The sequence below is a fragment of the Poecilia mexicana genome, unplaced genomic scaffold, assembly GCF_051168715.1.
Source record: "Poecilia mexicana isolate PSO_F unplaced genomic scaffold, ASM5116871v1 scaffold_17, whole genome shotgun sequence".
Classification (NCBI taxonomy): domain Eukaryota; kingdom Metazoa; phylum Chordata; class Actinopteri; order Cyprinodontiformes; family Poeciliidae; genus Poecilia; species Poecilia mexicana.
In genome coordinates, this window is record NW_028263386.1 from 25962260 (window position 1) to 25989217 (window position 26958).

At 40.2% G+C, this 26958-nt stretch overlaps 2 protein-coding genes across 2 annotated transcripts; one reads left to right on the top strand and one right to left on the bottom strand.

The window, feature by feature from the left end:
- The first annotated feature begins 955 nt into the window (after window positions 1–955).
- Window positions 956–26295, top strand: cdc73 (cell division cycle 73, Paf1/RNA polymerase II complex component, homolog (S. cerevisiae)). The gene is made up of 17 exons (XM_014988829.2): window positions 956–1131; window positions 1715–1820; window positions 1922–1991; window positions 3715–3777; window positions 3941–3993; window positions 5550–5638; window positions 5774–5987; window positions 7036–7134; window positions 7275–7353; window positions 8023–8087; window positions 22154–22211; window positions 22649–22684; window positions 22771–22858; window positions 24427–24588; window positions 25095–25195; window positions 25281–25422; window positions 25513–26295. Exons 1-17 carry the CDS (start codon window positions 1001–1003, stop codon window positions 25547–25549), a joined length of 1593 nt encoding a protein of 530 aa, XP_014844315.2. The 5' UTR covers window positions 956–1000; the 3' UTR covers window positions 25550–26295.
- On the bottom strand, window positions 10401–17579 carry LOC106918812 (beta-1,3-galactosyltransferase 2). The gene is made up of 2 exons (XM_014988831.2): window positions 16598–17579; window positions 10401–12232 (listed from the first exon to the last, which is right to left on the bottom strand). Exon 2 carries the CDS (start codon window positions 12144–12146, stop codon window positions 10884–10886), a length of 1263 nt encoding a protein of 420 aa, XP_014844317.1. The 5' UTR covers window positions 12147–12232; window positions 16598–17579; the 3' UTR covers window positions 10401–10883.
- Window positions 26296–26958: the final 663 nt, after the last annotated feature.

A 26958-nucleotide genomic window follows, 5' to 3' on the forward strand; every position in this document is an offset into this window, starting at 1 on the left:
TCTTCCTGCGTACAGTGACTCAATTCCTTAGAAATACGATGAGGAACTTCCTCACCCAGAGAAAGCCTTGCACTGCAGGTGCTTCTACAATCCATAGAGATAAATCAGTTGAGATGATTCTGGCACCTGGTCAGGATGTCTCCTGGACACCTCATTTTGGTGGTTTTGGTCATATCAATTTCCAAGGGAGCAGACCCAAAAGACATGGGAGGGCATATACCCTTTGTAATCCTCTATTAACCCCCAAATCCCACTGACTTGATCTGGGATAAGCTAAAGACAAGAAATGGATGAGAGCAAGTGAAGCAATGCTTTTAAGACACTAAGACCAATTGGTAGGGAACATATCTACCATTTGAAATCCTCTTGGGATTCCTCAAGGTACAAAGTGTCCTCTAAGCGATTCATCAGTGACTGTGCTGGTACAAATAATGACATCAGCATGTAATATTTGAATGGAACAGGCATGACTTAAATTAAAACAGCCCAACCAGATATATTTAGATCATCCAGAGCATCCCGACCAGATGAATCACTGTATGATCCAGAGGCAGGACTCCCTCACACTGCAAGCACTTGCAGAGTGATCATGACCTCAGAGAGAATTGCCTATGTCCCACTGTGCTTTCTTTGTCACAAACAGCACTGTGTATGAGAACTTTGGTTTGAGTGAAGATACTTTAATGTGTGGAGTGAGATATATGTGAACAAAGTGAGAAACAAAGAAGCTTGATTCTCAATTCAGAAAAGTGGAAGTTGGAAATTTTGCGTTTAGATGCATATCTCGGATAAACCTATGCGCTTCCAGGTTGTAATTAAATTAGAAAAACATAGTTTATATCCAAATGCATCTGCATTTAGATTTTGCGTCATTAGTAGCTTGTGGGAAGCCTACCTGGCTCGTAAAAAATATGTATATTTTGGATCAGGCAACTTGCGAGGCCGCTTGATGTTGATATGTGGGGGGCCTCGTAAACATACTACATGAAGGCGAGTGAAGATGGCGGATGTGTTGAGCGTTCTTCGTCAGTATAATATCCAGAAAAAGGAAATCGTCGCTAAAGGGGATGAGGTGATATTCGGAGAGTTCTCCTGGCCGAAAAATGTGAAGACAAACTACATAATCTGGGGGTATGTCACCACGCTAAACACGTTTAAACCTCTTTTCTCCCAGGCCTGTAACTCCCTCTCCGTAACGACGTAAAGCTCGCTAGCTACTTTGTGCTAAAATGCTAACACAACTCCTCTGTGGGCTCAGAACTTTAAGTTGCTGGTTGCTTTCGCATTATATTTCAGTAACTTGCACCAGAAATTATATTCCAGTTTAACTATTCATTTTTGGAGTAAATGCGTGGGTTTTGCACTTCCTTTGTATTCCTGTTATTTTAGGAGTGAACACACCAAACTTGTCCCAGTGAAGGGATGCTAAATTAGCGATGCCATCGAGCTCTGACTTGTTTCATAAAGTCGCGAGGACATGCTCGTCTTTTATTTTAATATTTGCATATTATTCTATTTTGTAGTTTACTAAGGAAAATTTATCTTGCAAATATTCTGAACATAAAGCTATATATGTGGATTCACTAACTGTTGCTAGGTGTTAAGCAGAACTAGAACTTCATGCTTGTAGACCTGCGTAGATAACATATAATTGGCTTAATTGCTCATTTTATAAACTTTGCTCCTAATAGTGGCAATGTTTTTTCTTCCTCAGTACTGGCAAGGAGGGCCAACCCAAAGAGTACTATACTTTGGACTCCATTTTATTCTTGCTCAACAATGTGCATCTGCCGCATCCTTCGTATGTGCGGAGAGCTGCAGTAAGTGGAGCATTTAGCCAAAGCTTCTGGCATCTTTCGTTAGTTTCGCTCTAGCTGTGTACAGCGTCTCTGTTCCTGACATGTCTGCATGTTAATTATAGACAGAGAACATCCCTGTGGTCAGACGACCGGATCGAAAAGGATTGCTGTCCTACCTCAATGGCGAGAGTTGTAAGTAGCATGTGTAATAAGTCACTTTCATCCACCCTCAGCCGGGATGTTCAGTTTTGTTTTCTGTTGTTGTTTTTTGTATAGTTGGGAGGTCCTATGCAAAGGAGAACAAATTTACTCATGTTCCATAGTCTGTCGCTGGAAAGTCCACTCTACGTTTCCAGTTGTTGAGCTTTACTTAACAAACACTGACGGACTGCGTAGCTTGGAATTGCCTCCAGAATAACACAACGTCTTAAAACATGCAACCTGAAATGGAAATATTAAGCTCTCAATGCACCTATTAATGTATTCTTTGTCCTTGGAAACAACAATAATGAGGAGTGTGTTTTGTAAATGTGACTGGCAAAACCATGAACAAGTTTGCTTTGGCAGGTGGTTGGAGTTATTTACGGATTCGGAAAGTGTGGATGCTAAAGTTTGTTTTCTTTCAGCTCGACATAATTTATTTTATTTCAGATGCAGTTAGTGAGCGTGGGGTGCACCGCTGCTCACCGCCTCGTTACTGTTAGGCCCACAGGCCGGGCAGACCTAGATCTGGGTGCCGGTAGCATGCTGTGTATTGTAACAGCATTCTAAAAATAAAAGTTCTGCAACTCACCCAGAGAAATTGAAAAACATTCCTGCAAACATGAATTGCTTTGATCATATAAGTCGTGTTTTCTTTCCTCTGGTATCTCTAGCTTTCCTACAGTAACCCGGTCTTAAGCCACTTATCTGTTATTATTTTTAAACACAATCCTTTGGTAAGCTAACAGTATGCATCACACTTTGACCTCACATCACGGCAAATAGTCATTTACATGCAGTACCTTGCAGACCACTAGTTTGAGAAAGACTGATGTATATTGACCGCAATGGTCACATCGCAAAGACATGAATAATTGTTAGCTAATACATTTCAAGCATTAGGAAGTTGAATTTTTCATGCTAATTTAATATTTGGCCAGAGTCTCACACCAGTAGATGCAAATGACATTGATCAAATGCTAAAGGACACGGTGATGGAAGCACAGATGAAAGAGGAAAAGAAGAAAATGAGCTTATATTCAGCAACTGATATCATTAAATATTGGGATATTTATATTTTGCAGCCTTAACAATAAGTAGATTTCCCAAATATAAACATGTAACATAAAAGAAGGTAAAATCAGTGCAGGTTAATTGTCAACAAGCTGGCAGGATCTGATCTTCCTGTGCAGTTTGGGTAGTTCTGCATAGGGCTGGGAGATGTGGCCCAAAAATAAAATCAGATTCATTTTGGCATAATGAGATTTGACTTCTGATTTTAATCGCTTTTTTTTTTTTTTTTTTTTTTTTACAATTGTTTTTGTTTCCTAGAAAATAAAAATTGCAAATGACAAAAAATATTTTTCAAAACTTGTTTTTATTTCAGTCATCTCTTCTGTGAGATGGCCTGAAAATCAGATCTAAACAAATATAAGCTGTAAAACACTGGTTGGTTAAAACATCCAAGAGTGTGAATACTTTTACCGGCACCCCTTCAGCAGCCTTAAGGAGCCGTCATAGCGGTCTGTGGCCTCTAGGTGTCTCTAAAACACACTGAGTGCCAAGAAGCAGATTTTTCCACATCTCCACAAAGCTCAGTGATCTGTCGAATGTTCCTGCTTGTGTCACCAGTTTGATGAGGAACTCTTTGATTGTCCAGTAGAGGTAAAACTTGACCTGCTGTAATGAACAACACACTTCTGTTCCTCTACAGCCACATCGACGAGCATCGACAGAAGCGCACCAATAGAAATAGGGCTTCAAAGGCCAACACAAGGTATGCTTATAGCAGCTTTTTTCTTCTTATTATTATTAAAAATTATGTGGTGGTGCCTGTAATTATTTCTGCTATTAATTTGTCTGAACTTCAGTTTGAGCTTTTCCAATTGTCCGTACATTGAATTTCTGGTGATAAAACTTGTCTCTTTTTCCTCTCCAAGTTAAAAGAGCAGCTGATGAAGTTTCTTCTGAAGCCAAGAAACCAAGGATTGAGGTAACTGAGGCAAACTGATGAGTTTCAACCATGTGGGTTTATGAAAAGTAACAAATTGCCTGCAGATTAACAAGTTCAAATGTTATTAAAAATAAATAAATACATTTAGAGCTTTTTTGTGTAGTGAAATAAATTCTGTCAGCTTTAATTGGTCCTGACCTCTGGTGGAGGCATATTACTTCAGAATTTGATAAAACAAATCATTTAATAGTAAAATATAATCATTTTTAATAAGGAGGCAGTTTTTTTTCTTTATTTCTAAAACAGGTATTTGGATTAGTCTTTGATGCAACAAAGACACTAAACTAAAACATTTCATGTAATAGAAAAACTGACTAAATTAGAACCACTAACTAGTAAAACACATAGTCTAAATTTTTTTTCTTGTGTTTTTTCCCACAATAATAATGGGAATCATTTAAATTAAAATAAGCTTCCTGCACTTTCTATGTCTTGCACACAAGATCCAGGTAGCAAACTTGGAACAAAATCATTCAAATTTCAACGAATTCATTTCACGTTTCCATCTCTGTTTTCCAAACCTGTGGTGACACGCAATGAAAAACGTTTTTTATTTTGTAGCATTGAATTAAATGAAACTAAACTCCATGTGGTTGAACACATTCCTAGTCCTGCTGAAATGTGGCACGACTTTAATCTGTTTCTCTGTGTTCCGTTTTATTTTTTTCCATGTGAAATCAGATAAATTAATGCTAGTACCAGTTCCCTGTCTCAGCCTTCCTACTCTTCTTATTTTGTTCTTTTTTATGTCAGTTTCCTGCACATTTATTAATAGTTTGTTGTGTTTGCTGCTTTGAAAAGTAACTACTTACAATCATAATTACACCCCATTGAAACAGGAATTTATATTGATGCTAATTAAATGTTACTAGACGCTTTAAGTGATTTCCTTTTTTTAATTTCTCTTATTTTTTTATCAATTCAGGGTGGAAAGACAAATTACAGCTATGATTTTATTTAAATAAAAATGGATCTTTCTGCTATACCTGAAAATAATTTTAAAAATAGTAATTTGTGTTATCTGTATCTGATGTAAACATTTTAAGGTTTTATTTTCTTTTTAAAAGTGAATAATACCTTGTGTATAGCTACATTTCTCATCTGGAAAAGGCGGTTTATTTATTTTTACGGCAAAGGTTCAGATTTAATGTCTTAAGTGTGTTAAATTGTTCAAGTACCGTATTTGAGGCTTCGTCCATCCATAGTTTGTTTATTTTTCATGACATCATCATGTTTGTTTACATACAGGCAACAAAATACAAACAACAAAATATTAATATTTTCTTCACAACATAAAGTAAGAACCTAAAGAGCTTTATTAATTTAATATAAGGTGCATCAGCAAGAAAATTAAGTCATGTTTTTAATTTAGAGTAAGCATGATTTATTGTGTTATTGTCTTCTGTAGCATTTTAAGAGATCTGGTATTCAGATGTTTGTACACCTCCGGTTTTTTGATAAAATACTTATTTAAATGTTTTCCTATTTAGACAAATGAAATAAAGTAAATATAAATCCTTATTGTTGACCTTCAGGATGCAGAACGTGTGCGTCTGGACAAGGAGCGCCTGGCCGCCCGTCTGGAGGGCCACAAAGAGGGCATCGTGCAGACGGACCAGATCAGGTACAAAACCAAGATTTCTCTGTCAAAACGTTTATTAGATTATAATGAACTTAAAAAAAGTCACATTATTTAGAATGCTGCCTTCCAGAAAACCTGACGTTTTATTTGTTTTTTTTCTCCCCACTCTTCGCCCAGATCTCTGTCCGAAGCCATGTCTGTGGAGAAAATCGCTGCCATCAAAGCCAAGATTATGGCCAAGAAACGCTCAACCATCAAAACGGACCTGGACGATGACATCACGCTGAAGCAGAGGAGCTTCGTGGACGCAGAGGTGGACGTCACCAGGGACATCGTCAGCCGAGAGCGGGTCTGGAGGACCAGGACCACCATCCTCCAGAGCACCGGGAAGGTCAGAACCACGACCTCACACGGCCCGCCCGACAAATCCCAACCGCACTCACATGCAACATGACCGCCAGCTTGGATCTTATAAAGGATTCAGCTGATAAACATGAACTTTCTCTTCCTATTGGCTCACCGTTTCAACTCATTATATCTGCTAGTTCCTCGGGAGAATAATAAAAGTGACAGACATTACTCTTGAGTCAAAGAGACCTACTGAACGATAAGCATTCAAAGCAAAGAGATGTAGCAGAACTGTTTGTTCTGCTGCATCAGTATTATGTAATATCCACACAGGGAAGTTGACAGCAGCTTCACATATGCTGCAGTGATAAATGGCCGATTCCGCCCACGCTGACAGAGCCACGCTGAGAGGAACTGCACAAGATCAGGGAAAAAGTCCAAAACTACTCAGTTTTAGCCACTAGATGGCGGCAAAAACTGAAGTCTCAGCTTTAACTGACAGGCTTATCTTGAAGTTTAATAAACAACCTTGTTAAAACTGTTCAACAGTTTTTATAAACTGTTTATTAAAGCAGAGTGTTTTAAATCAACTAGAGCTTATTTTAGGATCTGTAGACATGCAGGTTATTTTCAGTTGAATTTCTCAGTTGGCTCCTGGATAGAAATCTGACCTTTGGTTTAATGGCTTTTTCCAAGTTATTTTTAGCTCTTTTAAACAATAAAACTCAGAATTTCTTGAAGAAGGAACGTTTTCTTTAAACACTCTTTAGAGTATAGATTACAAGCTCCCATATTAAAATTCATCTTCTTTCCCTAGTCATTGATAATTGAAGTGTTTTATGTAGCACACTAAAACCACAAATATTTAATAAACTGAAACTTCAGTTTCTTAAAATAATGGTTTATATCGTAGTGAAACATGGGTTTATAAACTGGCCCTTTTATTTACACTCTGAACTTGTATACCTCTAGTAATAAATGTTCAGTTCTTTACTTGCTGATGTGTTTTTCAATGTATAGCTCTTGAATATTCAACATTTTGTATGATTACATGTTCATTTACATGTTTAATTATTGTGTGTGTTTTACAGAACTTCTCGAAGAACATCTTTGCCATCCTTCAGTCGGTGAAAGCCAGAGAAGAAGGACGAGCACCAGAGCAGAGACCAGCACAGAACACTACCCAAGTGGTAAACATGTTTTTATCTCTTCTGTTGAGCAGTACGAAGCTCCCTCGTTGTAAAGGTTCATTGAAACTTCATGAGAATTCAGTCCGAATAAATTAAAACGGCTGCATGCGGAAGTGAAAGTGCGGTTTCTGTTGGTGCAGGACCCGTCCTTGAGGAACAAGCAGCCCGTCCCGGCTGCCTACAACAGATACGATCAGGAGCGATTCAAAGGAAAAGAAGGTGACTTTGCTTCATGGTTCTAATTCTATAAAATCAGTCTTTTTTTAGACTGAGGAGAGTATTTCTTTAGAAAAGCCAAATGTCATTTGCAGTACAAAATAGAACAATTTTGGCCAATTCTGCCCCATCTACTGGAGTCTTATTTATATCCATCACACCATTAATAATGATTGTCAAAGCAGCTAATAAAGGTTCCCAAGGCAGGTACAGATTGAGTCATAATCCCATGTTGTGTGTCTTGTTTGTATGCAAAAGGTCTATATTAGGGCTGTTGTAAATTATTATTTCAGTAATCGAGTATTCTGTGGATTAGTCTGAAAATCAGGTAATTAAATAAAAAAAATTGATAAAGTAAAATATTGGTAAAAACTGCCATAACAGCAGTCTTAATATCAGATATCAACATTGACCCAAAGTTTCATATTTGTGCATCCCCGACAATTACTTTTCTGTATTTTAGAAAATTAATAATGATGGCTCACTTTTTAAGTTAACCTGGACAAAAATGATGAACTTTGCCTGGTGGGGGCACCAGTGCAGCCTGGAGGCCCGCCAGGCTTATAATACACTGAAACCCTCCTTTAGGAAAACAACCATAAATCAGTATTTGTTAGTTTCTTACATTGTGTGTTCATAACCTGCAGCTCATTACCCTTTCTTACTTTGTAGAAACGGAGGGTTTCAAAATCGACACCATGGGCACCTACCACGGCATGACCCTGAAGTCAGTGACGGTAAGAACAGCTTCTGGATCCGGTCACAAAGTCTCATGAAGAGGTTTTTCCACCTGAAGGGTTCCAGTGCTGAAACAGGGCTGATGATTGAGGCCGGAGAGCCTTGGCACATTGTTACAAGAAATGTGAAATGTTTAACTTTATTCAGGGTTTCCGTGCAGTAGTAAAAGGTAGTAAATTAAATGAGCTCAAATTAAGGCTTGTAAGAAGAAGTAAAAGGTTCAAAATATTTTTAATACTCCATTGATGCTCACTTATTGTTTTAAGTTCGTTTTACTAAAATCTGTATGAAAAATTATAACTGCTGTACTGGCAGGACCTGAGCTGTAACTGATAGACTCCAAGCTGCTGTGCGCATGCGTTGTGTTGGAACCGCCTAACCTGTCGAGACTAGCTAGTTATTTTGCGCTTTTCCGTGGGGAAATATAAGTTTTCACAACTTTGGCTCAATGATCCGAGATTCAAAGACGAGGAATGAGCGAAAAGCATTTTGTAAAGTATGCAGGAAAAAATCTAAACTTGATCTGGATTGACGTGATGGTGATCAAATCAGACCGACCGGAGCATCCACCATTCATCAGCAGCGGATTCCTGCGCAGGTTGAGGCTCCACCGTGGAGCAGATTCCCGTTTCGTGAAGCGATGTAACTTGAAGCTCAGCTATGAGCTAAAGTTTTACCAGCGGTGCGACGGGAGCTGCAGACAGGCAGCTGACCTTGCTGACTCTAAAGCCAGCGCTCAGAGCTGAGCTGCTCTGAACACTGCAGCAGCTAAAGTAAGTTAAATTACAACAACTGCACTGCTAACAGATTGCAGTGTGAACAAACTCAAAAGTGAAAATTCCACTGCATTTGTAGGAAAAGTGGTAGAACTTTTACGTACAAGTTTATCATCCATCATTAGCTGATAACGTTTAGACACATTTCATGTTATGTTATTGTTTACATCCGGAAATTTCGCGAAGGCATAAAGACGATTCTTTTCCTCGCCATCCGTAGCCGTGGTAGAACGGTTCTGTTAACTAAATCAAACCTTCTTAATTTAGAGCAGTGCCATAGCAAAGGGAAAATAACTCAGAAAACCCATCAAAGAACCACCCAATCCCCACCCCTCACTTTCTGTGTCAGCTAGCTACCCGCAGACTCGTTACCATAGCAACAAACAGCTCCACTATATGTATGAGGGTTCAACACCTGTATAAACCCTGTTATTGCCATTCATTAGTGCTGCCAACAGAAGCCCTTATACCACCAGCCTAATATTTAACCAACAGGTATCTGATTTATTCATGGCATTGCTCCAAGAAGAGATTAAACTGAGTTACAGCTGGATTTATTACTACCATCTAATGAAGTCAACCCTTTAAAATGTCAAATTATTCCACTTAGGACTCGAACAGAATATTTTTATACAGTTTTAGCAACATGAACTGCAGATGTTTATTTATATTTTATATGTATTCTTTTTTTTCTTTTTGTCATAGTAAACCATACATATTTTTTTCATTGGGGGTGCGGAGCCAAATTTCTAAAATATTTGGTGCATATTTTTCCCTCATTATTTATGTTTAATGTGTTGGTTTTACTTTTAACTGGTTCATCTCACCCTTCAATCAGTTTGGTTGAAATAACATCAGTTTTTGGCGTCGGAGTGAACCAAAAAAACATTCCAATGTGTTGCTAAGCAAAAGCTCTATAATGATTCCTGCTGGTCTTGTCATTTTGTATTTTCTGTGACATCTTTCACTATTCTGGAACTGGGTGATAATACAGCCAGATGGCTGAGCTGTGATTGGTTAGTTTCAGTCTCACCTTCCACTACCTCAGGGGTCCCCAAACTACAGCCCGCGGGCCGGATCCGGCCCGCCACCTCATTTGGTCCGGCCCCCTGAACAATACTGGATCCGGCCCACCTCCTCATACCAGAGAGCATTCAGTGTTTTTTTTTTCATATATTGTATTTTCCGGTTTATATGTGGATTTTTCTTCAACCACCAGGGGGCTTTTGAGCAAATGTGAAACTTAGTTTCCCTCAATGGAATATATACTCGTCAGTCCCAGTCACCGTTTCACTCACGGTTTTTTCCATTTGCATTCTGGGTAAAAATCTATCTAAAAACGCGAATATGTCGTCGACCGTAACCCTGCTGCGCCCCCCCCCCCCAGCTCGACAGTTTCAAAGACCCCCCACCCCCGCTCGACAGACCGGCCCCCGACCACAAAAGGGAACACTTATGTGGCCCTCGCAGGAAAAAGTTTGGGGACCCCTGCACTACCTGCTCACTTTTTTTCCCCTAAAGTTGCTTTTGAGATGCTTTGGTTGTTGTGTTGGAAATGTTTATTTGCTTCAGATTATCAAACTCGACAGCAGAGTTAACATTTTACAGAGACGTTTCATCTGCACGCTTGTTCATTTCACCCTTTATTTTTCATGACACAGCACCGTGTACATGGACGTTCTGCTGGGAATCAGCCCAGTAGAAACAGTATTAGTTGAAAAATGGCAACAGTTTCACAGGATTTTATCAGGTTTTACACACTATGTTTGTTTTATATCATAGCAAGTAAGGTTTGTTCACAGATGGGAATCATTTGAGTATTGAGCAGGAGGTTTTAAATGGACCCATCAGTAGCTGCGCTTCCATTACAAATATTCGCAAAAGTCTGTCAATATTCCGCCTAGGTCAAAAAGAAACAAACCATTTTTCAATTGTGAAGTTTCCATCAACATAAACACAATTAAAATCACACATGAATAACTTTGTTCACACAATAAGGGTAACGGTCAATGGTAACAGCTACTGTTTCAGTAAATGCGCCTGCTTGTCCCGGAGTCTGGAGTGGGCCCTGCTCGTCCTCTCCTTCAGCGTGCCGATGCAGGCGTTGTGCTTGTTGCTCTGAAGGTGATGCCAGTACTTGAGCAGCTCGTTGGGATGGAAACCGTGCGACGTTATCAGGTGGCTGTACTTGCAGCTGGAGTACGACACCCGCCAGTGGTTGAACAGGAAGCCGTTGGGCGGAGGCGTGGGCTCGATCTGCAGCTCGGCCAGGCAGATCCCCACATACACATCCTCCAGGTGCAGGAGGCGGACGCTCAGTGACATCCGGTAGATTTTCTCGGCCAGGTCCCCAGAGAAGACGTACCCCGTCCCGGAGCAGAAGGTGGGGTACCTTTCACCCGGGTAGAGCTCGGGGGGCATGTACCACTTGCTATTTTTGTTCCGGTTGGGTGCGAAGCCTCTCATGTTGTTGCCTGTGAAGTAGCTCTTCCTGGGCTTCAGATCTGGCCGCAGCAGCTTGTAGACGAGGTACTCCGTGTTGACGAACATGTCGCTGTCGGTTTTCATCACGTAGCTCGCTGTCGGACAGTGCGTCGCCACCCAGTTCATTCCCATCAGAGTCTTTATCGTCAGGTTTTTATAGGAATCCAGGAAGTCCTGCTGGATGATGTCGTGATGCCTCCGACTTTCTGCCTCCAGCATCTTCTGCTGCAGGAGTCCCAACTCCCCATCTTTCTTCCCCAGCAGAAACAGTCGGATAAATCCCAAGGAGGGGAAAACGCTCTCATTCCCCCAAGTCTGCCGGATGGCGTTCCTCGCTTCCACCTGACGAGCTTCGGTGGCAATTAGCAGGATGAGAAACGGGGCAAGTTTGCTCTGTTGGCATTTATCCGGCTCGTTGATGATATAAGGGAAAGGTCCGTGGGTCAGAGTAGCATTAAGAGCTCCCATTTGGCTCTGGCTGCTGTTGCCTGTCAAATTACCCTCAAAGCCGGCGTCGCCACGATGAAAAGAAACGCTGATGTTGGCATTGGTCGTCAACGTTCCCTGGGGAACGATCACGAACCTCCACGCTGAGTGCGCAGTGCTGCCGTTCCATTTGCTCCTAGCGGTTTGAAGCACTATGCCTCCGTACACCACAGGGTAGCCCCTCCACCACGGGATCCCGGAGAGCTTGGGGAGCCACACTTGGTGGACCAGAAACACGAAGAATCCCAGCAGAGAGAGGAGATAGAGAAGCTTGGCTGTGTGCGTACAACAGTGGCGCCGTTTCCACTGCATTGTTCTGATCACAGAAGTGAAGAGTTTGTGTCAGGTTGTTCACTCTGCAGTATTAACTTACATATGTGGCCACACCAAGAGATAACCTAAGAAATAAGAGAATGATTGTATGAATAGGTACAGAAAGAGAAGTAACAGTTGTGTTGATACTTAGAAATATTTCAAAGTATAGAAGCACTGGATTATTTTGGATTCAAAAATGAGACCATCACATTTCAGACCATTTATAAGAATTCTTGGGGTAACTGCAATGTCATAACTCTAGAAAATATACAAACAAAATCATATTTTGTACTGCTACTACAAAAAAACTCTACTCATAAGTATATAGTATATTTAAAGATAGCAAAAGGGAAAAAATGAACTTATGCTACTCCAATTTTGTTTACATTTTGTGAAGAAAGAAGTTGCACTCAATGTGTTCTTCAGATGTTTTCATGTCTTATACTTCAGTGGTTCTGGGTGCAACACCCCCACAGGCTTTGGTGTGGAACAGGTTTCTCAAGGGGTTTGATTTGTTTGGCACTGTGCAGAGTGAACGTGAACCGCAGCAACTGAAAATGTTGCAATTTTGGTTCCCTCGTTATTCAGCATCCAATTGTCATCAGAAACTTTTAAAATGTTGCCAAAATAAAGTGAACCAGGCATGTTTCCATCTATTGGTTTGAAGCCAATCAACTCGGTTACACAAAATGTGATGTCAACATTACTCATGGTCGTAATAATCAGGAAGTAGAGGTTGCAAACTAGCATGGACCACACATCTCAGAAAAATGGAGAGAGCTTTTCAGTAATGCCTTATTATTCTGTCATGTATTGGTCATGTTACATGCTGTCCATGGACATGGAGAAAGAAATGCAACGCTAACGCACGCCAACATTAAAAGCAGCTACTTATGTAAATATGAGGTAAATGTTCGCTTTGTCAGAACTTATTCAGCAGATGTGTTTCCGCCTCCTCTTAAGCATGTTGACTCTTTTAGAAAAGCCAAAAACCATCTCAAGTGAACGTAAAAACCTTTTTGCAAAGTTATTTTGAATTTCCATCAACCTTTTCAAATGCAACTGTTGAAGATGCTCTTAAAAAACATTGATAGAAAAACTGATGATGACGAACCAGTTAAGTCTAGAATTTCTTTCCTGGTGCAACTAATTAGGATTGCCCTCCTAATTAGTTGCATCTGTTAGAAAGTACGAAAGTCAAACATCTTTTATTCATCTTCTAAATTTTAGGTTGTGTTTCCCAGAAAAACTCCTAAATTACCTCTAAGTTAGGTCTTAAACTTGCACATTTCTTCATTCTTTGCTTCTTCCCTTGCCTTACTACTTTATTACTGTTTGACAAAACCACAAAGCCCTTGATGTACAACAGGAAACGGCCTCGTTGGAACGCATTTAGAAACTGTCAGCTCTCTTGTTAACCACTGAAAATAAGTTATCTTAAAAGTGAACTGTAATAGTTTACTTGTAGCTATTTTTATTATTTACTTACAGCAACTTTTACTATGCAAAAGTCTAAATTTAAGGTTTAGCCTAAACTGGGGCTTTCTACTTTTTCAACTACTTCTAGTAGTTGGATAAGACTGCTTTGAAACTTCCTATGTTTGAAACTATCCAGTCAAATCAAATGCCAGAGCTGACAATCATCAACTCAAAAGGATAAAATCATATTTAAAAGGTAAGTTCTTAGCTCCCCTATATTATTAGACCTCAATCATTCATGTTCACATTGGTCTCTGAACAATTATTAAACCTGTTATCCCCAGCAAACACCAATGCTACAATGGGAGTAAATGTTAAAGGCTACTTGTGTTTTAAGTAAGATATGAAGTATTAATTTGCTTGTAAGGAATTATGAAGCAACATGGTTTTGGAGAACAGATTCAGTTCATCTTGTCATACAGTACACAGAAATCTAAGAAGCTGTTTGTGGGTAAAGCGTGGATCCCAGATGAACTGGAATTGTTGAGTGAGCCGCTGTTTTAAACACGTCGGTCTATTTTAGCTGGACTAAATATGTAAGCCACATTGTTCCAGTCGAGAGCCACCGTCTGCTGCTCCACGGGTCTATCTACTGCTCAGATCCTAACATCAACCCCGAAGCCAGCAAAGCTTGAAAACAAAGAATATCTAGGTTTTTGGTAAAATGCTGATGCAAATGAAGAATGTGTGACTTGTGGTAAGCGGTTCTTTGGAGGCTTTTCTAACGGGGGTTACAGTTATCATCAGAATATCATCAAAGCTTTAATTGTTGGACGCATTTCCTTTATGCTGCAGTGGTCACATTTGTTTTGTGATATCGGGGCCGCTCTCTGCTTTTACTGAGGTTTTATCCACGCGTTGAAATAAATATTGTATTTGTTTTGGTGAATAGTTGGAGCACTAATTTTAGCGCAGCCCAGAGGAGCGCGTAGTCATCGCTCCATGAGTCACCCTTAACGGTTCTTACTCATCCCAGCTCGGCTCAGTGTTCTGTTCAGGCACCAAAGTTGTTGATCAGCTCGTGAACTCCTCTCACTCTTCACTGATGGAGAGACGATTGGATTTGTACAGTAGCCAAGTGTTCAGAAACACTTTCCTAGTGGAGATGATTAAAGATGTTAAGGAATCCAGTTCTTGATCTATGTCACTTAAGGAGTTTTGGGTAGAACAATTTTTCCAAATATTTTTTTAATCTTAATTCCACACTGCTCTGAGTGTCGTATTGTTTCAACAGCTGTTTTATTTTTTCTAAGCCTGTGAGTTCACAATTAGCCGATTACTGCCTAGTTCACAATTTTTTAATAATCAGTTCATAACAAATTAATCAAATTAAATTATTGATGAATGTTCACAGATGTAACTTTGAATGCTGTGAATTATATACTGTTGTTGCTGTTGTTGATGTAACAGAAGTTACTGTTGGCCAGCTTGAAGAACAAATGAGTCTAACCGTGCAGGAATATTGCAGAAGTAAAATATTAAAAACAAGTGTAATCTGAAATGTAATGGCTGGAATATCCCTTCACCAGATACACCAGATACTGGGGGAAAAAGGAAAAATAAAACTAAAAAAAAAAAAAAAATTCAAAAAATATCACTTCAAAGCTCATAAAAGAAAAACAAAAAGTAAAAAATCTATACAAATGGCATGTATTCATTAAAGTGACTGAACCAGTTAAATTCTAAATAGTTTGACTTAGCAGCAAATTCTGAGTATCAACTGAATTTCACACATCAATATGGAGAAGTACTTGGTGTTGTCAGTGATGCACACAAGCTGTTTACATCTAGCCGGGTATGGAAGGTGTCAGTGGACAACTTAAAGGGAAATGTGACTTTTATCATTTGACAAAATGATACTTTTGTTTAGGTAAAGCTACCAGCCACCTGCTTCTAGTTTGAGAAACTACAATTCTACAGTAAATGTAGAAAGACAGTTGTCATATTGTTTACATTTTTTTAATAAAAGTATGTTCACTGGCTAAGGCATAGTTTCTAAGAGTATGTTACAAAAGTCCAGATTAGATTCAGATCTATCAAAAGGTTTACTATCTTGATGTGGCCCAAACACTGACCTGGAAATGCTAAGGAAATAATAAATCGTTTCTCCTTTAAGAAAACACCACAGAGTAACAGAGACCGACCCGATATGCAGAAGTACGTGATGATTATTGTTAAATCACTCAACTCCTCCAGTTCTCTGGCCCCCTTGTGACACATTTGTGATTATAATCAGTAAGTGATTGTTTACCTTCATCTTTTATTCCTATTTTCACCTTTTTTGCACTTAAATTTAACTTAAAAAAAAAAGTGTCCTTTCCAGTAGTTTTTGTTTTGTTCTGCATGTTCTCTAGAGCGGTGGACATAAGTTAACTGATGTACTTTTGCAAACACTCCTAGTTTGGAAAGAAAAATTGGAATTTGGGCCCAAACTCTGATCATTGCATAACCAAGAACTTTTCCAAAGGAAGAAAAAAATAAAAGATGAATTTACGGTTCTTTCTAGCACATTTAATACGGATGATAGCAAATCCATCACTTGTAAAAGAAATTAGACTTCCAGTAAAATCCTGTTGGCTTACCAGAACTTTACTCTTAGTCTGATGGAGAGAAGTGTGTTGCTCAGAGCTAAAACCTACAGGGTGACTTTCTTATCTGTAGATCGCTTTGATAATTCCCCAAAAGACTGACTCTCTATATGTGTATCATCACCAGCAGCAGCAACCTGAAGCTGCGTGAGCTTTGACTTCTCATGTTTACTCATGTTAACAGAAGTAAACGGTTCTCTACTGAAAGGTTTCACCAGGACAGGGGGTTGTGAGAACTGAAGAGTTTTATCTCGTCTGCCGGAATCAAAACAGAGAAACAGAAATGTTTCCCTCTCAAGTCGACACACCCTTCACATCCTGTAGGCTCCGTTAAAAGCAGGTAATTCTCTAGTGGGCCACTGCAAGGTTTGCAAATCTCACCCCGTTGGTCTTTCCTCCCTTCTTATCCGTTGGTGAAAGACAGCCGTGCGGCGCAGGCTCGGACGGCTCACATCCTCCCTCGTTTCGTCCAGAGCCCACGATGAACCCTCCTGTTTTCTCGCTGCAGCTCGGACCGATAGCTTTTCACCATCGCGCTATTCGGAGTGGGAAAACGACGCGTTCAGCCTGTCGTGTAGCCGCTGCTCTCTCCCCCCACACATCAGCTGAGCGTGCGTAAAGAGCTGGAGTGTTGCAATCTCTCCATCTGTCTTGATGCATTGTCCCCCCTCCCCAGCCCCCTGAGGCTGGTTTCTGACGCTGCCGCGCTGCAGCTGCCTGTGGCCGGAGGAAGAAGAGGAAGGAGGAGGCTGTAGGTGACTGTTAGCTGCAGCCGCGGGTCCTTTTCACCGTAATAAAGTCGTGTAAATCAAAGCAGCAATGCTCGGACGGGCTTCATGTCTCTGTTCAGCTGCTCTTCCTCTTTCCATTCTCATGCTCCTCCGCACTCTTTCTCTTTGATTCATGCATGCTGTCTTCTCTCCCTGCGATCTCTTTCCAGTCCTCTTGTTGTTGTCTTTTTTCCTGCTCCTCTCTTGCCTCCCCTCATTCGGCAGCCTCTCACGCTCTGTTTTCTGGCTGCAAACAGCGGGGGAGGAAGAGGATGGCCAGGAGGAGCGTGAGGCAGCGCTGTCAGTTGTGCGTTTGTTCTGAGAGGCAGCTCCAGGCTTGGTGGCATTACGCTCTCCCAGCACGTCACGGCGTCTCTGCTGCTGTTGCTGGCTGCTCTGTTAAAGAGGGGAGGCGGGAGGCTGGGGGGCTGGGCTACTGACCTATTTGTATTCACACCCACTCCCCAGAAAGAAGAATAAAGTATGATCTGAATTTGGCATGCTGTGAAGGAAGAGGAGAGAATTCTGTCGACACTTTGAACACATTAGATTTCCTAAACGGATTTAAAGGTGGGGGGGGGGGGGCGCTTCTGGTTTCATTTTCTCACTTTGGCAACGATGGGCTGAGGACAGCTCAAACCTCTTACAGTCATTATTCAGCTACTTGTGCTAATTTATCACTGGATGGCAATTCCAAACACATTACTAAAATGCTGTTTCCACCACACTTGTTTGCAGTGGCGCAAAAGGTGGGCGCCGCATAAGACGGGGCGACAAACATTGGCAGAAGGATGATTTCTTGTCTGCATTTTCTTTCTTTAAGCAGCTGTTTGTGTGTGTAAATGATTTGATAAGGAACAGAGACACTGATTAGGTGCCATTCCACTCCATCTCCTCTCCCGTCACTCGCCCACACACACACACACACACACACACACACACACACACACACACACACACACACACACACACACACACACACACACACACACAACAATGATCTTACGTTTGTAGTGTGTTTGCATACACCTCAAGGTACATAGTTGCGACCCTACTTGTTTGCATTCTCTGAAAACTTTTGTGTTTTTAATATTACCATGTTGGCAAACAAGCGGCTAATGTTTTCCTATCAAGAATGAGGAGACAAAAAGTGTAAGAAGTGCAGAATTTAACACAGAATTTCTATATTTCTTAATGCCTTACGATATAATCAGCAATTAGTAGTTTGGAATGGACAATGTGATCGAGCAAAATAATTTAAAGAAATAAGGGAATAATGGAAAAACATGATTTTACAGTGGACCCCCAGTATTCTGGACTCTTACATCAAAGTCAACTGCAAAGAGCTAAAATCTATTAATACTTAATACCCTCTAAAAATGGTCATAGCTGCCTATTTTAATAGTTCAAACACCAAATATTACTTAATATGCATTAGCACTGCGACATAAGCTACCATCTAGTCCTCCTTATTTCCGCTATGGGGGATACAGCCAATCAGCATCAAGTATGACTTCTCCAAAATGTAGCTAGTTATCTATCCATCTAGTCATTGTAATATAGGTTGTCATAATAAGATTCAACTCCACCACAATTCATTTAAGTCAATCTAGTTCACACAAGGTAATATATTCTGATTCAAATGCATTACCATTTAAATTCCAGGTAGTTGATCAAAATACTTCTTCCAGGTATGTTACAAGTCACATCATACAGCACATTACCGGTTACAGTGTCTGGTCTTTCCCCAAATACGTATTGAATGAAATCTAGAGTCTTGACCTTAAAAATGTCAAATCCTAACTAGACTGTGTGAAAAATGCTCTGGGAAAGTCCTGATTCATTTAAGTCAATGCCTTTTATGTGCTTGAAGACCCCAGACAGACAGAGTGCAATAAAATAACACATTATTTTATGACTGTGTCCCACATGCACATCAAGTCCTACCATCATTCTAAAATTAAACATCGAAACATGTTGCATGTTTTTCCTCACATTCTCTCCTCCCTTTAGAGATTTTTTGTCATTGCCTTGCTGCTGTGCGTGATTTTAATCTTAACAGGGAGTTTTATTCCGTGGTGCTGCTGATGGAGCACCATCAGCAGCACCACCTATCAACTAGCCATCAACATCTGCTTGGCATAACAAATTCGTGCTAATCCGTTTACGTTACCGTGAAAGTGCTGAGATTGTGCCGATGTTATCCTCTTACGGTCAGCTCCGAAGCGCCGCTGCCCGGCCTTCCCAGTGGTTCACAACATCGGGATTAGTCGGACAGGAGTGCTGCTCCTCTGAGATCAGCATCATTTGAACTTTTGTAACTGCTGTGCTGGAGGAGAATCTAAACAGACGCTATGAAATATTCAGTCTGTTCGAGATTTGTCCTAATGAAACATGTCCTGAATCATTTATTTGAAGCACATGGGTGATTGCTGTAGAATTCACAGAACAGGCTGTAGTTCAAAGTTAAACCACAGGACGCTTGCTAGATTAAAATGTTGATTTAAAAAAAACATATAACTTAGGATTGCTTAGGGCGTTTTCACGCCTGCACTGCATGCACCATTACTAGGTAAGTGAGTAGTTTGGCCACAGCAGAATCTGAAATTCACTTTTTAAAATTGGGGAAAGGAGGAGGGTGTTGAGCTTTACTGCAGGCCTTGTATTGTCTAACATGCAGCTCTAATTTGTTGTCTCTTTCTGCCTTCCTTATTGTCATATTAGCAGTGTCATACAAAGGGTGATTGACAGTGCTTAGACAACCCCCCCCCGGCTCTGATTGGTTGTTCCTAGCTAGCACTGATGGAAGGTGGAGGAGCTCAATTTCTTTTTTCTACAGATTATCTGTCTTATACCATACTAAGCACTTTGAATTGCCTTGTTGCTGAAAATGTGCTATATAAATAAAATTACCTTACCGTCATGGAATAGCAACAGATTCAACATGTATGCAAAAAAAAATATTTTTTATAAAAGTTTCATACTGCAACTTCAAAGGAAAAGCATATTTGTAAGTGTGGAAAACTATTCAGGAAAAAAAATTCTACTCCTTTTGGGATTAACTATAGATCTTGCCAAATTTCATTTATATAATTTCCCTTTGGGATCAGTTAAATTTTTAAATTTGAAAGTATTTTTGAATTCTTGCTTTAGTTGAAGACATTAATTACTGTTCCTCCTTTTTCCATATTTATCATCACTCTGCTTCTGTGGCTCTTTTCTCTTTTGGTTCCCGACTCTCCTCCTCTTCCTGTTCTTGTCCTTCTCAGTTATATCTCTCTACTTTGTAACTTTGTTTTAAAAAAACAGCTTTGTTAACTCAGCAAAGACGGAGGTCATTAAACCATCTGCACTCCGTCGTCTCTCTTTCTCCCTCATCTGTCTCTACTTAATGTCTTTCCAGAATAATTATGTCTGCTGTAAATTAGCCAGTTTTTAGAAGTTCATTCGTTCTTATGAAGGATTTATCCTGCCAAAGATGGCAATAAAATAAAAACTGAGTAAATGGCTTGATAAATGAATGTGGCAAATACTGCAACCAATAAATAGAGATTTAACTGGGGGGGGGGGGAAATGGCCACAACACAGAAGGCTGAAGTCGAACCACCGTTGTCTTGAATTTTTGAAGACTGATTCCTATCTTCAATGACGAAAATCAGAACAGAGCTCCATCACGTGCAGCTTGACGTTCATTAACACTCTGAGTTAATCGAGAGTACTGGAATTGATGACTAATAAAAATAATCTTCAAAAATGAGGCTTACCTGATGTGTGTGTAGTGGATCCAATAAAAAAAGAAAACTGAAACAGACTGAATGTTTGCTTTGGTCTGAATCAGTTGAGTTTAACTTGTTGCTTTTTCAGGCAGGTTGTTTTCACACAAACCAAAACCCTGTCACTACAAACCACGTGAGAACATTCACTCTTTCTGTTTTTTTATTGGAAGTAGGATTAATAATTACCATTTAAGACATGAACTTTAACATTGAGCTCGTTACAAAACGAGAACACGCACCCAAAGACATGCCGTCACATCAGTCGTTAAAAACAACTCATTGACTTAATTATTCACATTTGAAACTTTTAATGTTTGAAAATCTGTGTGCTTTATTATGGCTCACAAGCACTCAGAGTTGTTGTTTTTTTTTCTTCTTCTTCTTGTGTGTGTGGCTGAACTCTTCTGAGTGGTTGGGTGGGGGCGTTGCGTTTATTTTTTGGCATCCTGCAGCGTACTGGATCCCTGTAAACATCTGCACTCCGAGCGCCGAGGCAGACGACTCCCAACCTTGAGACACTCGCTGCACGTCTCCTCTTCCTCTTCTCTCTCTCATTTCCTGTCTGATTACTGAAAACAAAGACCACTACAAGCCAACTGCATTATTTAATACTTGACATTTGAAAATGTTGGAAAAGAGTTTTCAACTGCTTTTAAGGGAAAATCTTATCCACCCAGCATGCCTTGTGTAAAGTTGTATAATTTCCCCTTGTGTTAAGTTATAGATGAACTATGTTCACACACACAGACACCTGCTGTCAGGGTTGCCAGATTGGACCAACAGTTTCCACCCACAAAACAATGCAAACCCACCGAACCCCAAAAATAATTCATGTTTAGCGCCAGACATGGTCATGTATAAATAATCTTGTCATCGCCTAAAAACCCTCCATTTGTGAAAAACAGCCCAAATTTAACAATCCACTCAAAGCTGAATGTGTTGAAAGTCTGGTAAATAAACCTGTAAATAAAACCTGCAAAACTGATTCAGATTACTTAGTTGAACTTTGCAGGCAAAACAAATCCCCTAAAAAAAGTGGGGGTTTGAAGAGGTCTAGTCAAAGTCTCAACTTAAAACTGGTTGAGCTGTGGGAAATCTAGACTTTTCTTTCCCCGTCTAAAAACTTTATTAATTAAAAGAAATGAGTAACTTATTGAAACTTGAGCAGTTCATGCTCATTTCTGAACCATCAGTGATCCTGACAGTCCATTCCCCCTCGCACTAAACTGAGCTCTTTAACTTCTTTACTCTTTTTTTTTTTTTTTTTTTTTTTTTTTTATTTCCCTAGCAAAAACGTTTCTGTTTATCATGTTTACCTTTTCATATCTCAGACACAAACCATACGTTGTTCAGCTGTGTGTAACCATGGAGTTTTTATTTTCTGTTTGAAGGAAGGAGCGTCAGCCCGGAAGGCCCAGACCCCGGCGCTGCAGCCAGTTCCCCGTCCAGGTCCGTATCCACTTAAAATCTTTACATATAAACATTCCAGTCTACTTTTTCCAATTATTATAAAATGACCTGCACTCCTGTAAAAGCGCATTAAACATGGTGTGGTTCTTAAAATGCTGGCTGCTTATAGCTGATAAAGACAGGAAAATTCTACATATTTGCTGCTTGCATTAACAGTCAGTTCAGGAAAGAGCTGTTTTTGAGATAAGATTGTTCTTATCTCAGTGACCTCAGTTTGGGTTTCACCTAAAGGGAACTTGGCTTCAGTCTCTGTAAATAGAAATGTGTTCTGTCTGGATAAAATTACAATTGGAGGGACTTTGTGTTGTCAAGAGTCACGTGACCCAAGATGATGCTAAATGTTCAACATGTTTTGATTTATATTTTTTCTGAAAACTCTTTTTCTCATCTTTTTTTTTGTTTTGTTTTTTTTTTAGTTTCACAAGCCAGACCTCCACCAAATCAGAAGAAAGGTACACATCTGCTGCCCTTTATGTAAATACCAACTAACGTGATGCGTTCGCTGACCTTCTGTTCGTTTTTGACACTTTGTCTGCAGGATCCCGAACCCCCATCATCATCATCCCTGCTGCCACCACCTCCCTCATCACGATGCTCAATGCTAAAGATCTTCTCCAGGATTTGAAGTGAGAACAGTTTGTTGTGGATGCAATGTTTTTTTTTTTTACCTTTATATTTCTAGTTTAGATAAAGTGGCTGACATATAACGGTACCCTTTATTTTCCTCCGACGTACCCCGGCATGTGTTTATTAATGATTAATTTTCCAAATTATGTTCCGATTAATTGTGTTTCTTTGTAAACAATAAAAAGCTCCTCCCAGAACTACCTTTAATCTTTAAGGATTAAAGATGGCCGAAATCTAGAACATAAACCTGGGTGGATGTAAGATTCTCACGGAATAACATTCAGCTAAAAGTAGGGATACACAATATCTCAGCTTTCACACCGATTTTAGTCAATGTTAGTGGATTCTTCTTTTATATCTGTCCAGTAAATATACTTGAGTCAATGTTAACTGATGTTTGTTTTATTTTGTCGTTTTGCTGCAAACCAAGTATTACCAATATTCAAGTCAAGTTTATTTGCATAGCAACATTTCAGTTTCAAGTGATTTACACTCTAAAAACTCAATACAGTTATTATGAAATGAGCAATAAACAGTATATTTTGTCAGATGTCATCATCAAGCAAATAAACATCAAATGTATGAATTAATATTCCCAGTTATTATTAATCAAAGGAATCTCTATAAACAGGTGGATTTTCAGACTTGATTTAAAGGAGCTCAGTGTTTCAGCTGTTGTGCAGTTTTCTGGAAGTTTGTTCCAGATTTGTGTTGCATAGAAGCTGAATGCTGCTTCTCCAGGAGACCTGAGAGGTTTGGAAGGTTGATATATCAACAGATCTTTAATGGACTGTGGTGCTGAGCTGTTCAGTGATTTATAAAGGTAACACTTTATTTGAAGAGGTGTGCATAAGACTCACATGACACTGTCATGAACATGACATAACATCTGTCATAAACATAAAGAAGTCTTTATGAATGTTTATTACAGTCGTCATGAGGTGTCATCCAGTAAATGACACTTTTAATACAAAGTTGCTCTAAAAGTCCATTAAAAATGCCAAATTTGCATGATTTTGTAAATTATGATAATTTAATGCAACTTTTAGAGCAACTTTGCATTAAGTGTCATTATTTACTGGATGACACGTCATGACAACTGTAATAAACATTCATAAAGACTCCTTCATGTTCATGACAGATGTTATGTCATGTTTGTGACTGTTTCATGTCAGTCTTATGCACACCGCTTCAAATAAAGTGTTACCTTTATAAACTAACAGTGTTTTAAAGTCTATCCAAAAAAATCACAGATCTTTGGATACGATCCGACCCAACTGAATACTGAACCCAACTCTCCAGTTACTTCAGTAATATGTCAATGTCAGCAGTCTAATGCTGCATCACCGTGGTTCTTCCACAGTCTATTTATGTGGATGTCACTGAACACTTTGACGAGGGCAGTCTCAGCACTGTGGTGACCATGGAAACCAGTAGTGAACCGATACCGTGTATGAGCTGAACTCTAGGCACCAAAGGATTAGTACTCCTAGCCGGATGGACAACTAGCATCAACTAGATTTATCCTCAAACGGAGAGCCTGAATCCTTCAACTCCCTGTTTCCAGGTTCATTACATCAGATGACAAGAAGAAGCAGGGCATCCAGCGGGACAACGAGGTTCTGCTTCAGAGGCGCAAAGACCAGATCCAGCCGGGCGGCGCCACGCTGAGCGTCACCGTTCCCTACCGCGTCATCGACCAGCCACTGAAACTGGCACCACAGGACTGGTGAGCTGCTGCTTTTCATTCAGTCACTGTGAAGAGAGCTCTGCATCAGCTCTGTTTCAGGCTTTGGAAGTAAATCACAGTCCAGTTGTTGAACAGTCTCAGCACGGTTCTGCTTTTTTGTTGTTGTTTAACACAACAGTATTTTCAGTATTTACCACTTTGCATCATGTTCTCTCAACTGCGCATCAGCTGAGCTCTTTATGCGAGATACTTCTCAATGCAGCGCTGGTCAAGACGCTGTTAAAAGATTAATAGACAATTGTCAATTGTTTTTGGAACTTTTAAACTCTGCTGAGCTAAACCATGTAGTTTCACTTCTACTGTGTCGAGGTGGATGATGAAACCATGGGTTTACCCCACGAGTTTCCTTTTTCTCCAACGTGACAAAAGCGAAAAGCAGTGGACCTTCAGTTGATCAGTCTAGTCCACAGTGCGCCGTGTGCATCTGCAACACCTTTTGGGGAAACTTCCTCCCGTCTCAGTTTGGCCGCTTTGTGTTCCTGCAGGGACCGGGTGGTGGCCGTGTTCGTGCAGGGTCCTGCCTGGCAGTTCAAGGGCTGGCCGTGGCTGCTGCCCGACGGATCTCCCGTCGACATTTTTGCCAAAAGTGAGTGGAGGGCCTTTCTGGCTTGCGAGGACGCGGTGGGTGAAACGCAACATTCTCACCGCGCGTTTCCCTCTCTCCCCTGCAGTTCGGGCCTTCCATTTGAAATACGACGAGGCGAAGACGGACCCGAACGTGCAGAAATGGGACGTGACCGTCCTGGAGCTAAGCCGCCACAAACGCCACCTAGACCGACCCGTATTCTTGCGCTTTTGGGAAACCCTCGACAGGTGTTTACTCCTTCCATCTTTGATTTCCCTGACCTGATTTCTCTAAACTATATCTTACCTGTTTTTGTCTTCTCGTCTCTCTTTCTTCAGATACATGGTGAAACACAAATCTCACCTCCGGTTCTGAGCCCAGATCAGTGTTTCTCTCTGAAATTCCCTCAAGTTAATTCCAACTCGGCTCGGTCCTCGTGTTTTCCCAGCAGCCAAGCCATCCTCCACCATGAACCCCGAGGCGGACGGAACAGCCAACGGATTTCGCCGAAAACTCCCAAAGCTTCTGGAGTTTTTCCCTCTGAACATAAGAAAAGTCTTTTTAATGGGTTTTTCTGTTTCAGACCCAGTTTTTGTTTTTTGTTTTGTTGCTTTTTTTCTCCCTTAAGTTTCCAGGTAGTTTAGCAAAACCAAACTACGTTTGATATTAAATTCTACAAACTGTGGAGACAGTTAAAAACAAGTTACCTAGCAACAAAAACCTGATCGAGATGTTTCGGGTTTCCTTGTTTTTGGGCGTCTTTATCAAGGAGATTGTTGCTTTCCGCTCAGAACTGTTTGGATCGGGGAAAACAACTGAAGCGACATAGAGCTAAGTTAGAGCGCAGAGACTCTGACGACCGTCTGATTTAGCGTGTTTGTGGTCAGAATGTACATACATAATAAAACCTGAGAGAGCCGAAGCTCTTTGAGCCGACGGCTGCAGGTAAGTGATTCGGTTATCTAAGTCAGTTCCTACTTCTGTTTTTCACGCCATCAGCACCTCTACCAGTCATCTAATGACTGTCTTCTTTTTCTTCTTCGTTGGTGTTGTGCTAGATGAGAGTAATTGCTTTAAGTCACCACTTGAGAACGGACAATAAAGCCTTTGTGAAACACCTACATGGATGTTGTTGGCTGGATTGGTCGGTTTCTTTCAGCACTTTTATTTGATGACGTCAAGAAAACCAAAGTGTTCCCAAAATATCTTCCATATGCTGCTGTTCTTTCTTTCTCTCATTTTTCCTCGTCTTACTACTTTCCCCTCTTTTCTCTATTCTCCCCCTCATCTTTAATTTCTTGGAACCTTCCTTTTTGTCCTTCATTCTCCATTCCTCCTCTTTCCATCCCTCTGTCCTACCTCATCTCCTCATTGTTACTTCTGTCTTTGTCTTCGTCCCTTTTCTTCCTTTCTTTGTTTGCTTTCATTACCCACTTGACTTTATCTCTCTTTCCTTCCTTGTTTTTGTTCATTCCTTTCTTTTCTTCTTTTCTGTCCACCATCGTCTCATTTCCCTTCCACTTACCTGCTTCTCTTTGCTTCCTTGTTGTCCTTCATTTCTTCATTGCCCTTAACATCTTTGGGTCCTACTTTCTTTTTCTTAAAGCTGCTCTAATCTGGAAATATCCCCAATAAGCTACTAAAAATGTTTTAGTTTTTATGTCTTAAATGGATGTAAACGTCTACAAATTCTGGAAAGTTGAATCACAAAAGTCTCTAGATTTTTTATTTTTTTACATATGTATAACATAAAAAATTCATAGGAATCCTCCAACCTGTGAGCA